General features: G+C 33.8%; 1 protein-coding gene across 1 annotated transcript; it reads left to right on the top strand.

Annotated features, from left to right (window-relative positions):
- The first annotated feature begins 14,525 nt into the window (after positions 1-14,525).
- On the top strand, positions 14,526-17,656 carry LOC127736885 (uncharacterized). Its single transcript, XM_052247455.1, has 3 exons — positions 14,526-14,711; positions 15,740-15,899; positions 16,535-17,656. The coding sequence occupies exons 1-3, from the start codon at positions 14,582-14,584 to the stop codon at positions 17,640-17,642; spliced, it is 1,398 nt and encodes a 465-aa protein (XP_052103415.1). The 5' UTR covers positions 14,526-14,581; the 3' UTR covers positions 17,643-17,656.
- Positions 17,657-17,869: the final 213 nt, after the last annotated feature.

Below are 17,869 nucleotides of genomic sequence, written 5' to 3'. Positions count from 1 at the left end.
TTTCTCGGAGGGTTTTGCAAGCCTCCCCAATTCCTCCCATATCAATGCACTGACTTGTCTTTACAGCTTGTCTACCATTTAGCACACCCCTTTTCAGATTTCTCATTTAAAACAGTAATAAATCTGAATAAATCTAGGTGTAATGCCATCATTGATATTCCCCTATAAATCTTTGTTATATTTGTACTGATAAAAAAAAAATCGTGCATTATTTATCTTGATTTCCAAATTTAGAAATACTTGGCATTAGCAAAGTTCTGGACATAGAAATAATGCAGTATTAGTTTCATCTTGATGAATACTTTCATTATTATTAGGGCAGGCGTCTCCTAGAGTATCATTTCTGTCATTTTTAGCAGCTGTTTTGATCTTTCCGGTTGATGTTGAAGGCACTTTAAATACTTCATGAACAGTGCATCCTGATCTGTCTTCTATAGATTGATCAAAATATCAATGAATAATCAAAATCCCTTAAAAAATGTTCAAAAATGATATTATATTTTGTAGTGAAAAGGTTTAATTCAACCCAAGCGTTGCAAGAAATGCTGTTATGCCAGCAACGTCGTTCTATAACGTTAACAGATTGATTGATTGTTGGTTGCTTAACGTCCAGTGGCAAATATTTCATGCATATTCAGGACGAGAACAAGTTCACAATAAATACAATAGGTAGGTTCTGTAATAGATTAAGGAATTATGGTCGGAGAAATTTAGACTGCCACGGGAAATGAGGGTATATTGGATAGGGACAGAAATTTAGCCTTACACCAGGTCACCTACGGACCCCTCTAAGAGTTGTTGCAAGGGTTCTTAACGTGCAAAGAGCGTGGCACTCTCTTTACACGAGGCATCGGATTTAACGTCCCCATTCTGACCGGACGTGGCTGCAAATTTGTACATCCCGCACAGCCAAACGGACGCCCCACTTTAGCACGGGTTTTACTGCCGGTCGGAGGAAGACCAATGGTGACCATACTTCTATTCCCCAGTCACCCTTGGGGGCAAAAACGTTAACAGAAAAGGTTATAGTTCCCGCCAAAATTCAATAATAAGATTATTTCCGTTTCAGCGGATTTAAAACATCGGTGACCCCCCTTTTTCATTTATGCTTTTAAAATCTTCCCTGAAGCTGCAACTTATGCAGAAGTTTGAAGGGAAAAACATTAGTAGATTTTTTTTAATTTCAAGAAAAATCTATTATAAATAGCAATTAAAAATGGCGGGAAATGTTCAAAGGCCTTCAAAAATAAGGAAACCGAGACAAATAAATGTTCATAAGGTACAAGTTACATTTGACTGTTTTTGTTATTCCAGTTAAACATCGTTTTTCAATAAATTTGTCTTTTTTTAACAATTTAGAGCGCGATTTCTATATTTCGTTATAACGCGATTCTTTAAGTTTTGATGACGTCATATCTCGAAAACAACATTGGTGACCCCAATTTTTTTTTCGCCTAAAATATCTTAATAAGTATAATCTGTCTACATGCAAAATTTCAATGAATTATTATTAGTAGTATAAATAGTGTGATTTCCCTTTAAAGCTGCTAAAGTCTTGAAATTGAATATGCACAAACCTTCAATATTTAAAAGTAAAGTTTGACCTTCTGTGGTGATCATTGAATATGCACAAACCTTCAATATTGAAAGGGAAAGTTTGACCTTCTGTGGTGATCATTTGTTTGTGGTAACATCATTTATATTTCAGAAAGCCTCGATAACCAAGTGTTCTAAGTAGTCAAGTTGACTAATACTAGCAAGTCAACACTCTTATCTCATTTCACAAGGATTGTCAACTTTCCTACCTAAAGTTGGTGGTTCTCTCTGAGCACTCTGGCCACCCTCCACCAATAAAACAAATAACAGTATTGGTTTTAATGGATCCTTGCAAGGTCAATTGTTTCCGACCGTGCAAGGACAGTATAGCCAGTCAAGGTCGTAAAACACTTCCATTTGATGTTGCAAGGTTCCCCCCCAACCCCTCTTTGAATTTTCTAGTACAATTATTATCTCTTTATGGAATTATTGTCCTCTATAAATGATTTATCGAGTATACCGAAAATAGGCTTTTGTTGAGGAGGCAGGAAAGCAAAACGCGAGGGTGTTTAGAGCCTCTAGTTATAATTATCAGGGCTGGACATTTTTTTATTGAACAATTCTATATTTAATATTTTTTTTTTATTTGTAGAGAAAAGATATAAGAAATGCAGAAATTGTAACTCAAATGAAAGAAGATTTGAATCAACAGGTATGCATTCATAATGACTATTTATTTTCTATTCAAAACAGATATAAGTATGGTTTATCCGTGTTTCCTTAAAATAAATCATGAAAAGTAACCATTTAGTTAAAGCTGCTAAAGTCTTGAAATTGAATATGCACAAACCTTCAATATTTAAAAGTAAAGTTTGACCTTCTGTGGTGATCATTGAATATGCACAAACCTTCAATATTTAAAGGTAAAGTTTGACCTTCTGTGGTGATCATTTATGTTTGTGGTAACATCATTTATATTTCAGAAAGCCTCGATAACCCAGTGTTCTAAGTAGTAAAGTTGACTGTAATATTAGCAAGTCAACACTCTTATCTCATTTCACAAGGATTGTCAACTTTCCTACCTAAAGTTGGTGGTTCTCTCTGAGCACTCTGGCCACCCTCCACCAATAAAACAAATAACAGTATTGGTTTTAATGGATCCTTGCAAGGTCAATTGTTTCCGACCGTGCAAGGACTGTATAGCCAGTCAAGGTCGTAAAACACTTCCATTTGTTGTTGCAAGGTTCCCCCCCAACCCCTCTTTGAATTTTCTAGTACAATTATTATCTCTTTATGGAATTATTGTCCTCTATAAATGATTTATCGAGTATACCGAAAATAGGCTTTTGTTGAGGAGGCAGGAAAGCAAAACGCGAGGGTGTTTAGAGCCTCTAGTTATAATTATCAGGGCTGGACATTTTTTATTGAACAATTCTATATTTAATTTTTTTTTTTTTATTTGTAGAGAAAAAGATATAAGAAATGCAGAAATTGTAACTCAAATGAAAGAAGATTTGAATCAACAGGTATGCATTCATAATGACTATTTATTTATTTTTTCAAAACAGATATAAGTATGGTTTATCCGTGTTTCCTTAAAATAAATCATGAAAAGTAACCATTTAGTTAAAGCTGCTAAAGTCTTGAAATTGAATATGCACAAACCTTTAATATTTAAAAGTAAAGTTTGACCTTCTGTGGTGATCATTGAATATGCACAAACCTTCAATATTTAAAGGTAAAGTTTGACCTTCTGTGGTGATCATTTATGTTTGTGGTAACATCATTTATATTTCAGAAAGCCTCGATAACCCAGTGTTCTAAGTAGTAAAGTTGACTGTAATACTAGCAAGTCAACACTCTTATCTCATTTCACAAGGATTGTCAACTTTCCTACCTAAAGTTGGTGGTTCTCTCTGAGCACTCTGGCCACCCTCCACCAATAAAATGATGTTCAGTGGTTGTCGTTTGTTTATGTGGTTAATAAGGGTTTCTCGTTTTTATATAGATTAGACCGTTGGTTTTCCCATTGAATGGTTTTACACCAGTATTTGTTGGGCCATTTATAGCTTGTTGTTCGATGTGAGCCAAAGCTCCTTGTTGAAGGCCGTACCTTGACCTATAATGGTTTACTTTTAACAAATGTTACTGTATTGACAATTTGTTTCAGTATATTACAAACCAAATAGCCCAGCAGCTATGTCCAATATTTTGGCACAAATGATTACTTTATTATGGTAAAAGCATGAAACTTTGCACATTGTTAGAGAAAAATACAAACCATCAACCGGACCAGAAGAAGACAAAGACAAACCATCAATCGGACCAGAAGAAGACAAAGACAAACCATCAAAAGAAGCAGTAGCAGATACAGCAAAATAAACTTTAAAGAAGTTGGCTCCAACTTGGATTGAGGAATTCATACCCGATATCCATCAGGAGAATGAGAGACGGCAGGAGTGCTTGGAATTTAGCATTCACTCATTTATTTCAAGTATACAAATATAAAAGCTTTTTAACACAAAGTAGTGCCGAATTTGGTAATAGCCACAGGTTCCACCAGCTGTTGTATCTGCCCTTGGAGAGGTGGGGACGGACTTCATAGTTCAGGAAAAATTACATGCTCGCCTGATCTCGACCTTTCGTTTCAATCAGCCTGTGGTACTGCACGTGGCTACAGACTAGAAAGTGGTCACAAAAGAATGGCAGTGTCCAGAGGACAATTTGTTAATGTAAGATTTCAAAAAAAAACAAACTGGGCTGCCAAAGTGATCACACGATGGTGATTAGGAATAGTTGATCATTACTGAGGAAAGGAGGAAATAGTTAATATAATTAGATAATTTTAATACAAATTATTTTGATATTTATGTTGCATATTTTTTTTGGATTTATTTTTTAGAGCAAAATCATAAAAATCAAATCATAGTCATTGTAACAAATCATAGTTCTTTAGTTATTCATGAATCAGTTGTGACCACCAGGGTTATTTCATGTTGACAATCTGCCGCCCTCCCCTTCCCAAAAAACATTCCATGCCTTCCTACCCTAATTTTGAAAAGTTTGATTGAGTGATTGATTGGTCTTTAGGCAAAAGGGCTATATCGCGGCAAGTGCCAATTCACATATTTTTACAATTCATAGTATATTTTTGAAATCAAACAAAAGGTCCTCCAATATTCTAAAACTTCCTAGTCTAAAGCAAATTGTTTATTTACAAAAAAAATGCTACACCAAGATACGTGAAATAACATGTTTATAATATATTCCAACTTCTTTTAAAAATGAAAAGAGACTATTTGTAATTAGAAAACTATTAAAAAAATAATACATATTATTGACCTTTAAAAGGGTGTAACCGGAAACACATATTTTTGTTAGGTCTAAGCGTAACCGTCGTTTAACTATTATATGAAAAAACGTTAAAAAGCAAGGTTCAAAATAGAAATAGGGTATACAAGAAGTGGATGTTTGTGATTTGATCGCGTATAGGAAAACACCTCGCATGTTAAATTATCAGGTACACAATGTAGCTATGAAAATAAAAGATAAAATATGATTTCGTAATGAAATATTTCTTATACAGACGTGAAAATATATCATGCCCAGAACCCGACAATCCAGAGCGAAAGCAGTTCAATACTTAAGTTTGAGTTGGATGTCATGACTTAACGATATTATCAAACTTGTATGTAATGGAAATAACGATATTGTCAAACTTACATGTAAAGGAAATTTAAAGAAAGCTGTCAAAACTTATATCAAAATAAGGAAATGAGATAAAATCAAGACAAATTATATGATAAAAGAGATGATTTTTCATTTCCTATCGTTAATTATCCATTTTTAGATGGTGACGTTCCCTTGTCACCATCTTACGGTGTTTATATATCTCAGCTTGTACGATTCGCTCGTGTATGTAACAATGTTTTAGATTTTAACGAGAGAAATTTATGTATAACTGAAAAATTATTACACCAGGGTTTTCGATATCACAAACTAGTCAAAACATTTACTAAATTTTATCATCGGTATAAGGAAATCATTCGTAAATATAGCTCAACATGCAGACTTCTTATACGTTCAGGTATTTCACATCCAATTTTTTATGGAAATATTCTTTATAAAGCACAAAAATGTCAGTATTCACCTCTGAAGCTAACAAAACCTTTAAATAGACTTATTAAGAAGGGATATAGTTACGATACTGTTGTCAGGTCATTAAAGATTGCATATTTTGGCGTTAATATTGATTCACTTATAGGGTCTTTGCATCGGCACTAAACACATTTATTTAAAAACCAGTTGTTGGTATGACACGGGTTATGTTCTTCTCATATATGTTATGATGGTATGATACTAAACCCCTAACGGGAAGGATTGTGCCTGATATTCATATGATGAAGACATAATCTTTCAATCAGTTTAATTGAAGTCTGGAGCTGGCATGTCAGTTAACTGCTAGTAGTCTGTCGTTATTTATGTATTATTGTCATTTTGTTTATTTTCTTTGGTTACACCTTCTGACATCAGACTCGGACTTCTCTTGAACTGAATTTTAATGTGCGTATTGTTATGCGTTTACTTTTCTACATTGGCTAGAGGTATAGGGGGAGGGTTGAGATCTCATAAACATGTTTAACCCCGCCGCATTTTTGCGCCTGTCCCAAGTCAGGAGCCTCTAGCCTTTGTTAGTCTTGTATTATTTTTAATTTAGTTTCTTGTGTACAATTTGGAGTTTAGTATGGCGTTCATTATCACTGAACTAGTATATATATTTGTTTAGGGACCAGCTGAAGGACGCCTCCGGGTGCGGGAATTTCTCGCTGCATTGAAGACCTGTTGGTGACCTTCTGCTGTTGTCTGTTCTATGGTCGGGTTGTTGTCTCTTTGACACATTCCCCATTTCCATTCTCAATTTTAAATTGGTAGCTGTGATCAAGAAGAGGTTATTTGTTTACGCTAAAAGACCCGAAACGCATCTTAGATTATCTGAAATTAATATTGAGACTTCTGATTTGAAAACACTAGCTTATGAATTAAAAACAGAGAACCCGGTGTTGTGGTCACTGATGTCTTCTGCTTCATCAAATGGACAACATGTAAATAGTGATAATAGGCTAGTTACTGTCATGTCCTTTATATCTAAGAGCAGATTACCAACCAAGAATGCACTGCAACGCTTTCTAGGAATCATCTTGTACAACATTAATTTACAAGAAGATGCGTTTCATCGTTGTAAATATAACGAAATTTGATAAGACTGTCGTACAAGTGAGAGGTTTAGCGCTATAAAACCAGGTTCAATCCACCATTTTCTACATTTGAAAATGCCTGTACCAAGTCAGGAATATGACAGTTGTTGTCCATTCGTTTGATGTGTTTTGTCATTTGATTTTGCCATGTGATTAGGGACTTTCCGATTGAATTTTCCTCGGAGTTCAGTATTTTTGTGATTTTACTTTTTTTTTCATTTTCTTTCGAAATTTTGAATATCTTGATGGGATTTTGCTGGTCAAGCAGTTCAGCTTATAAAAAGGCACTTGTAGAAAATAGGTGTTACAGTAGAACCAAACGATCCATCATGCACAAAACTTGAAAATGATGGTCCTGGGAAAATAAATGGTCATTCTATTCCAAGACCACATGAAAACACGACTCCTGCCTATAAATTAAGTATTGATGATTTGCACCTTAAAGTAAAGGACACGACTCAAGACCATCAGAATATACTCAATTAATGGATTTAAAGAATCGAGTCAACTGTAAGCATCTGCCCTACACATTTCAAATAGGGAATCTGGAGGATGTTTTCAATATTGTATTTTTAATGTAGAGGAAACGGGAAGACATTACTGATGTTACAGCTTTTTTGTTGGTCTTTCCATGGAAAACTTATTGACGGAACAATGAGCCAACAAACATCAATTATATATAGATGCCCATGATATTTTCCTTACATAAATATATTCATGATATTGTTTTAGGTCGGTTTCAACTTTATGAAATTATCATTCTTTGATTATCAATTGTAAACCTACACAAAGACCGTGTTGATCAAAACACTTTTGAAGATTCAAGAATGATCTGTGAAAAAGATTTTTTTCTACAACAAAAGTTATTACTCATCTAACTAAACAGCCCACAAACACAAAGGTAAGGATCAGTTGAGTAAATATCGTAGCTTTAATTGAATATTATAGGCGCCTCCGTGATAAAATGTCTGCAAAAAAACCCCAATAACTGCATAATGATAACGAAAAAGAATTATAAAAAATGTTTATAAATCTGAAAGAGGGAATCAATGGTATCAATGAAACGGCCAATAACCCAACGTGTTTTAAAGGAATCATGTCATCACTTTTGACAATCTTTACACCGTATTCAACATGTAGAGGAGGATCAACGTACTAATAGCCTTTTCCCAAAACAATATACTTGCAAGTGAAAAGACTACAGACAAGACGGATAATTCAAATCAAGTATACTTCTGCTTCATTAGTCTATTGTCACCCATGCAAAATTGCGTCTAATAGGCGACTTATAAAATCAGAATGTCACTTAGAAGCATTACAACAGTTTAATCTAGACACATTGTCCACAGACATAGTACTTGCTATGGACAAACAGATCGTTGATGTTAGAGAAAAAAGATGTGACCTATGACAATTTTGATGATCATATTGGGCCATTTCAGAATGGGTCACATGACAAATTTTCCTTTTACCTTCAAGAGTAATTTGTCTTCATTAGTATGTTTAAATTCCTATACATCGATATGATTCAATAATTTTAACAATAGTTGCCTCAAAAAGATTGATTGATTGTTGGTTGCTTAACGTCCAGTGGCAAATATTTCATGCATATTCAGGACGAGAACAAGTTCACAATAAATACAATAGGTAGGTCTGGTCACAATATTTATTAAGTTAAAAATGAAAAAATCCAAAATTAATAAATATTTTCACTCTATTGAATGTCAGGAGAATTTTGGTACATCAATATAACATAATCCAGTCATCAACATCAGGTTTAATAAATATTGATTTTTAAAGAAGATTGAATTATAAAATTTATGAAAATTTACAGTACCAAAGTGTCAGTCCTGTGGTAATTTCTTTGAATGAATTAATCCGAAAAGTTCATAAAAAAAATCATATCTAAACAATTTTTTTATGAACTTTTTGATTCATACCTATAATATGATAATGGAAAAGACCAGCTTTTAGCCTTTACAAAATTTGCGATAATTAAACCTTGATGATTCAGATATGCATTCTGTAGTGGTCACTATTTGAAACAAATTCTAATTTAAAAGACCTACATGTATAGTAATTTGATATTGGTGAATTCTATATATAATTTACAAATTCTAAAATATGTGATATAAGAATCGATTTGTTACCACTCTTATTTAAGAAATTGCACACAGTATTTAGAAATTATGTAGATAAATCTGTTTATTGCAGCATTGTGTTAATGTAAATGAAATTTTTAATTGTTATTCTAGAAATCAGTTTTATAATATGAAGCAATATTAAATAAAATTATATCTTTTCAAATGACAAATGATATTGGAAAATTTTAAAACCAGCATTTATATAACTCTATAAAAATATTTTGGTATCTTTTAACTTTTGGTGTAACAAATTCATTATGGATACAAAACATAATTTGCAGAATAGGATTCAACCCTCTGGCGCACTATGGAAAGTAAGTCACTGGCGTAGATGGAATAAGCTCGTAAACTTGACCTGCATGCTAATCAAATCTTGCTTATACATGAAGTATATGTATTGTTATAAACTATTATTCATATGTCATTTGATAAGGTACATCGTATATATTCTATGTTTATTTTATGTTTTAAAAACATATTTGCCTAAACCTTAAGTCATTCATGGTTTATTGACTTGGTTAAAATTTATAGGTTAGTGTAAGGGAAACCAATAATGTCAAGTCAATGATTGATTGATTGATTGTTGGTTGCTTAATGTCCAGTTGCAAATATTTCATGCATGTTCAGGACGAGAACAAGTTAACAATAAATACAATAGGTAGGTCTTGTCATAATAGAGGCCATTCGGGATGATGGTCGGGGAAATTTGGACTGCCACAGGAAAATGAGGGTGTAATGGATAGGGACAGAAATTTTGCTTGCAACAGGCCACCTACTGACCCCTCAAAGAGTTGTTGCCAGGGTTCTTAACGTGCAAAGAGCTCGGCACTCTCTTTACACGAGGCATCGGATTTTACGTCCCCATTCTGACCGGACGTGACTGCGAACTTGATACATCCCGCACAGCCAAACGGACGCCCCACTTCGGCTAGCGTTTTACTGCCGGTCGGGAGAAGACCAAGTGACCATATTTCGTTTCCCCAGTCACCCTTGGGGGGTCAAGTCAATGATATTTGGAATGTAGTTGATTTATAGTATCCATTCAAGTAAAAGGCCTAACATATTTAGTAATGGGTCATTGACTTCCAACATTTTCATAGTTTGGATTAGGCACCATCAGCTGCTCCAGAGAGTAAGAATGTCTTGCTTCTTGTCAGACAAACCCACAATGGCCATATTCTGGAATGGGAGCAAGGAATATAGATATATGACAAGTGCACTGTTGTCATTCAGTACATTATTACAACGGTTATTAGCTGGAAGAATCCTTATATTTCCAATTGGTCATAAGGTTTCCCTGAAATGATTGAAATTAAACTTGAGAGATGACTAGGAAAATCATGATTTTGAGTTCTGCAGGTAAACAGTAAAATCACAATTTCTATATCAATAGATGTTTCACTGGAAAAATTGTTTTTGGATGATACTGTAAATTTAGAAATTATTGCATGCATTATTATTGCAATTCTAGACCAAAAATCCCACTTTATTCATATAAAAAATTCCAAAATGCAAGTTTAAATTATTGCGAATACAACACTAGAGCATTGCTTGCAATAACAAAAACACATCACAACAAATTCTGAATCTAAATTGATTTTGAGGTCAAAGGGCAAGATTATGATATATACAAATAAACTGTTCACTGTAAATATGGCTTCTGTGTAATAACTTACATTTCTTAGGTTTTTGATGATATTCATGGATATGCTACATATGGTTTTAGAGGCAATGAAGTACCTACAGCACTGTTCTTCTTTTTTTAAATTTAAAGTTGGATTTATAGTGTAGGATACTGTGTCTATAAATGGTATTCTTAAATAATTTTGTGTTAAGTTTCATCAAACATGTGCAGTGGTGTAAGATGAGTTGTGATTAAAATATTAATGACAGATGGACGGACGGACGGACAAAAGTATATACGGTATTAAGGTGTTGCCATGGTAACCAAACATTTTTTTGTTGAATTATTTTTTATGTAACTTGAACAAGAACTTGTATGGTACAAGGAATTAATGTTCATGTCTATTTGATTTTTGCAGGTTCAATCCAAGCCATTTCCATGGCAACAATGATAATGCATTTTTTTATAAATATTTTTTTTTTTTAATTTTCAAACACCGAGAATGGTTTCTTTATTCAAACAGCAAGTCAGCAAAGTATGACTAAGCTAGCTAAAGCGGCACAGGAGTTAATTGAGGAGTACAATTAAAAAACTCAAAAGCTATAAAGAATTTCTGGCTAGGAAGCCAACTTTAGCTAAGCCAAAAGAAAAGTTTAAAAAAAAGATTTTAGTGTAATAAAGCAGGATTTTAAATATGAACTTTAAATATTCCCTGGAACGAAAACTTACAGTAACACGTTTTAAGTACTTCATACCACAGTAAAATCGGACTTCATATGTGAACTTTATCACTTGATTGATTTTTGCGTTTCGATTATTTTATTTGATAGTTTATCTTTATAGAATAGGTATAGGAAGATGTGGTATGAGTTCCAATGAGACAACTCTCCATCCAAGTCACAATTTATAAAAGTATACCATTATAGGTCAAGGTACGGTCTTCAACACGGAGCCTTGGCTCACACCGAACAGCAAGCAATGTTATTATTATAATTAAATAGTAACTATTGCCATTTGTTTTTCATCCGTTGACCATTCATAAATCCGGGGCATAACAGATAATTGTAATTTTAAAAATAAATTATATAAATAATTTCAAATTACGACATTTTTATGAACTCTTTTGGAAAGTGGTGACCAAGTTTTAGCAGACCTTGGTTTTTCATATAACTTTTATGTTTTGATTGCAGGTAGCAACAGTAATGGTGAAAAAGAGGCTACTTACACTAATGAAAAACCACTTCATTCATATCACAAATCAGCTATGCCAAAAACTTAAATTTTTCATATTGGAATTAACAACTTAAAATCTCAGCCCGCTGAAGAAGTTTTTACCCATTTCGTAGAACTAATAAATCAGGCACATCAAAAGTGTGTTAGGATAGTTATATCAGTACCTAATCCATCAAGAGCAAGATATATAAACAAGTCAAAAGTCTGAATAATCTCACAATAACTTAACTGAAAAGATCTGAAAAATATATTTTGCTACAACAGTAATTTCTCCCTAAATATATGTTATTCATATCTGATCTGCCTTTAGAAATTAGAAGCTTACATATACAGTGAAACTTCTCAAAACCGGCCGCCCGTCGGACAGGTAAACACTAGTCGTTCGCCATGCAGGTGTTCTAATTGACCGGCTTAATGTGTTTGTTTACATAACAATAATATTTATGGATTGATGATTTCAAGTGACAAGGCCGGTTTGATAAGGTAATATTTTATTGATCTTGATTACACAAATACCGGTCGGTATTCGGCTTAAAGGGGTGGCCTGTTTATAAGGTAATCTAACCTTTTATTTACGTACACGCCGGCCGGGACTTCTTGATTTGTCCGGTATGAAGGGAGAACCGGTTAAGAGAAATGTCACTGTATCATTCCTGACAGTACAAATGTAGCCTTATCTTTTGCAGCAATAAAAACATAGGGCCCTGTGGCATTTAGAGGCATTCTCCGTTTATCATTGATTAGTTCCACATATCTTCTGCTGCCCCGGCCTTCACCGTATCTGTAATCTTATGCCTGACATGCGACTTAAACACGTTGGTAACCGAATGTGTCTGTTTGGATTTTACAACATCAAGGGTCTTCTCCACATCTTCACAAAGAAATGCATCGTCGCTTTGCTAAGGTGTTCGGATCTTATTATTTGTGAATTTAAGCCGTTTGCTTCCATTTTATTTCAAGTAACAAATCACTGTGGGTAATAAACCACTGGCTAAAGCAATTATTCAACGGTGCTATCCATTGGTTAACTATGCGATGCGCTATCTATGACAAAGTTGTAAAACGTCAAACAAAATGCGCTAAGCCATTGTTATACGATCCAACACGTAATGTCCTCATTATGATAAAAAAAAGTCTTACTAGGGATTTCATCATAAATTTTATTTAAAATCTAGACCGAATATGTTCTGCAATATATCAATCGAAGCTGCATGACGACACCTCATCATCAGATCAAAACTTTTCTCCAGGAACATCAGTAAACTCAACACTCTTAACAACATTATCCCCAGATCTAAACTCCTCTACAGATTCGTTTAAATAATACCACCAGATGCAATAAGAAAAAAGGAATGGACAGCCAAAGCCAGTCCTGCCTACCAAGCCTTAGAGAACGTGATCACCAACAAACTGATCCTGCGAGATATTCGTCACTTAGATCGATTTTGCCATACTGGATAGTTAGAGACATCTCACTCTATGATGCTAAAATACTGCCCAAAGCGCATGGAATTTGACTACCCATCCATGGTTGCCAGTACTCAGCTAGCTGTTGTAGACAACAATGTAAATATCGGAAGGAGGTAAAAGACTGGCGCCAATGGTATGATGTCCTTCACGACTCACTGTCCAAAAAGCACTGGCAGATGGACAGCTCGTAAAGTGTATGAAAAAAAGGAATATATAGATATACGAAGATGTGGTATGAGTGCCAATGAGACAACTCTCCATCCAAGTCAAAATTTATAAAAGTAAACCATTATAGGTCACAGTACGGTCTTCAACACGGAGCCTTGGCTCACACCGAACAGTAAGCTATAAAGGGCCCCAAAAAATTACTAGTGTAAAACCATTCAAAGGGGAAAACCAACGGTCTAATCTATATAAAAAACGAGAAACGAGAAACACTTATGAACCACATCAACAAACGACAACTACTGAACATCAGATTCCTGACTTAGGACAGGTGTAAACAAATGCAGCGGGTTTAATCGTTTTAATGATACCAAACATTCACCCTTTTTCTGAAACAATAGTGTAACATCACAACATAGAAAGACACACTATAAAATATCAACTGAAATAGCTTAACTCAATCAAAGGACATATTAACACCATTGAACATACACTAAACAAATAAATTTGACCTATGACACAATGAAAATACAAAATAAATAAACTAAGGGTAGAATAATAAAAGTAACATGTTATATCGGTAAGAAAGGTTAAACAATAAAAGAAAAACAATATGCTCGAACAAAAATATCAGCCATTTGCAATAACTTTAAACACAGGTAAATGAAAATAATTTTGTTGTTAGGTATACGTGTACAGTACCAATAGAGAAAGGAAAAAAATAAATAATTTTGATGTTCATAGTACGAAGTGAAAATTTATAGTTATATCAAACACTTATCAAAGCTGGTATATAGACCAGATTAACTCGAATAATTCTGCGCCCTCTAGCGGCCTATAGCCTATCGAGGGCTTGAAGGCATACAGTGCAAATATCTCGTCAGTCGTTCCCTGTAAGAGGGAACCAATCAGTGAACTCAACCTTTCGATTTTGCGCGCTTACAACTTCCTGTAACTTTTAATGCGGGTATTTCAAAACAAACATGGATGCTGACCAATCACTTCAAATAATACAAGATAGATACGACTTTATATTCAAAGAAAAACAACTAGATTCTGTCAAATCCATCCTGAAAAACAAGGATTGCTTCATTGTATTGCCAACTGGATATGGAAAATCCCGCATTTACTTCCATTTACCAGAGCTATTTGAGATGACAACAACGAAGAAATCGTCAATTCTGGTTATATCACCGTTACAAGCCCTCATGTTAGATCAGATGAAAAAGCTTCAAGACATGGGTATAACAGCCACAGTTGTAGGAGAATGTCAAAAAGATAAAGGTTAATATATTGTAATTTCGATTTACTGAGAGGGTTGGCCTTAATTAGTTAGAGAATCCGTCATTAAAAAAAGGGGGAAGGTTGATGTTTTTTTTTATCTCATAAATTAGTCATAATATTTACTAGAATGATATTATATTTAAAAAAATTATGTTGAAATTTTATCATGAATATTGAAACTGAACTTCCAAGTTAACTGATATGCATAATAATTAATATAAATACCTCAATTGGTAAACAAAAGCTCATCATTATTACCAAGACTGGCAAGACTGTCTTTCTCTTTCATATCAGAGTGTTTAAACACAGGGACTCGGTTAGCAGATTAAAATTTTGTTAATCAATGTTTTTTATATTTTTTTTTAGTATTTCCTGTCTATTTGTATTACTTTATTAACATATTTGACGATGACATCGATATTTCTTTATTTTCTAGCAATGTGCAGTTTTCTATCCATATCCGTATACAGAAAAATCTATCGATATTTCTTTGTTTTCTAGCAATGTGCAGTTTTCTATCCATATCTGTATACTGAAAAATCCTAATCTGCTAACCGAGTCCCTGTGTGTTTAAATATATTTATAAAAGATAGTTTTATAAAGCAATATAATAATCTGTAACTTTTCATTCATGTCAATTACTATTTATTTATTTTAATATTTGCAACAGGTCTCAACCATTTCTTGTTAATGATTATAAAAAGATGAGGTATGATTACCAATGAGACAACTCTCGACAAGAGACCAAATGATACAGAAATTAACAACTAGGTCACCATACTGCCTTCAACAATGAGCAAAGCCCATACCGAATAGTCAGCTATAAAAGACCCGAAAATGACAATGTAAAACAATTCAAACGAGAAAACTAACGGCCTAATTAATGTACAAAAAATGAGTTTGTGCAAATAAGATATATTATATAATATGTATTTTTATTGTGTTATTTTTTCATTCTGAAATTTTTTATTTCCCTTATGTGTTGTATGTACTTTTTTTGGCTAAAGTTCAAATTTTTTGTTTTACAGGTGTGGCTGATAGAATATCTGCAGGAGATTACTCTATAGTTTTTTCATCCCCTGAGGCTGCACTCCTGCCAGGTTTATGGAGAAGAAGTCTTACAAGTGGAAATTTCAACACTGCTGTAAAAGCTGTAATCATAGATGAGGCCCACTGTATAACTGAATGGTGAGGACAGTTTCTAGTTGCATGTATACACAGTGACACCAGAATTTAATATTTTCAGAATTATTTTCCTCTATTGTTTTTGTCATTTAATTTGAATTGGGGCCATCTTAAAAGTATTAAGGTCCTTAAAAGGCTATTTCAGTACTATTCAAATAAAATCATAGATACATGTACCAGGATTGAAATTTTATATTTACACCAGACGCGCTTTTCGTCTACAAAAGACTCATCAGTGATGCTCGAATCAAAAAATGTTTAAAAAGCCAAATAAAGTACTAGAGATTAACTTTTTTACATCAAATTCTTCAAACAAAAAAAGCTGAAAAGGATTTCTGTGTATTTGAATAAAATGGGATATACAGCTAACTGCCGTTTATTTACTTTCAACTTACTTTTATTTTCTTTTTATCTTAACAATTTTTTATTTCACTATCTATATTTATTGATAATGTTGCCATAACAACCATTATTGTAACATTTACTTCCGTCTTTTGTGGCGGCATAAAAATGAGTTTTATTAATCTTGGCAGGTTAGTAAAAATTGTAAAGATATAGTTTTTATTTACCTTTATACTTTTTTTTGTGATATGTCATGATCAGAAGTCAGTAGATAATATTTGTAATTGTCCTTTCAGGGGTGCTGAATTCAGACAAGAATATTCCATGCTAGACGAGTTGAGATCTATTTTTCCTGAGAAAACACCATTTGTTGCTCTAACAGCAACTGCAACCAAAGAAATGAAACTTGAAATTCTGAAAAAACTCAACATGGACCAAGACAGGACAGATACAATATGGATGCTTCCTGAAAGACCTAATTTAACGTACGTTGTTAAGAAAACCACTAAGCAAATGAGCGACTTGCAATGGATATTGGATGATATAAAGGTGAAAGAAGGAAAGGCTAAAAAGACCATTGTCTATTGTCGTAACATAAGTTCATGTGCAGCATTATATGAATACTTTTTCTATGAACTTTCAGAAAGTGCAGATGATGTTCACAGTAGACGCATTGCCATGTTTCATCGTTCTACAGCTGAAACAAACAAAGTGCATGTTATGTCTGAATTTCCCAAGATAGATAGCAAAGTACGTGTTGTGTTTGCAACAATTGCATTTGGAATGGGTGTTGACATTGCAGATGTTGAGCAGATTATCCACTGGGGTGCTCCTCGTGGACTAGAACAATTCACTCAGGAGAGTGGTCGAGCAGGTCGAGACGGAAGACATGCATTGTCAGTTGTTTATTATTCAAGTTTTGACATTTCCAAAGGCAGGTGTAAAGAAAGTGTAGTTGATTTTTGCAAGAAAGTGAAATGTTGCAAAGAAATTTTGAGTGACTACTTTAGTCTAGACAATAAGCCACACCGCAGCACAACAAAGACTTGTAAATGTTGCTCATTCTGCAAAGCAAACTGTGAATGTGGGTCTTGTGATAGATTAGACTTTATTCATAATATTGCCTCGACACAGCAACAATATAAATTACAAGATGAAGATGCTGATCTACACAGACATATCAGTGACAATGAAAGCATTCTCCTGAAAGAGAACTTGCTCGATTTTTTGAGTATACTTGAAGATGAGGATGCACCAGGCTGCACATATCTCAACGACTCAGCAATCAATGAAATCGTTCGTAACGCGCCTTATCTTTACTGTGAAGAAGACATAATTTCACTTGGTGTTGGTGATATTGAACTTGCCAGAGAAATACTTTTGTTGATTGAAGAAATTGTCTAATAAAATTTATTAAATATTCCACAATCTCCATTCAATAATGTATGTCATTATATAAAAATAAGGTATGACTGCCAATGATTAGACTCTCCACCCGACACCAAATAACATAGAAGTAAACAACTAGAGATCGCTGTAGGGTCTTCAACAATGTGCAAAACCTATACTCCATAGTAAGCTTTTACGGCCCCATAATGACAAATGTAAAACAATACAAACTATAAATTCAG

This window comes from Mytilus californianus, unplaced genomic scaffold, assembly GCF_021869535.1.
Source record: "Mytilus californianus isolate M0D057914Y unplaced genomic scaffold, xbMytCali1.0.p SCAF_39, whole genome shotgun sequence".
In the NCBI taxonomy this organism is placed as follows: Eukaryota; Metazoa; Mollusca; class Bivalvia; order Mytilida; family Mytilidae; genus Mytilus; species Mytilus californianus.
The sequence above is the reverse complement of the archived record's forward strand: the minus strand, read 5'-3'. Positions and strand labels throughout refer to the sequence as shown.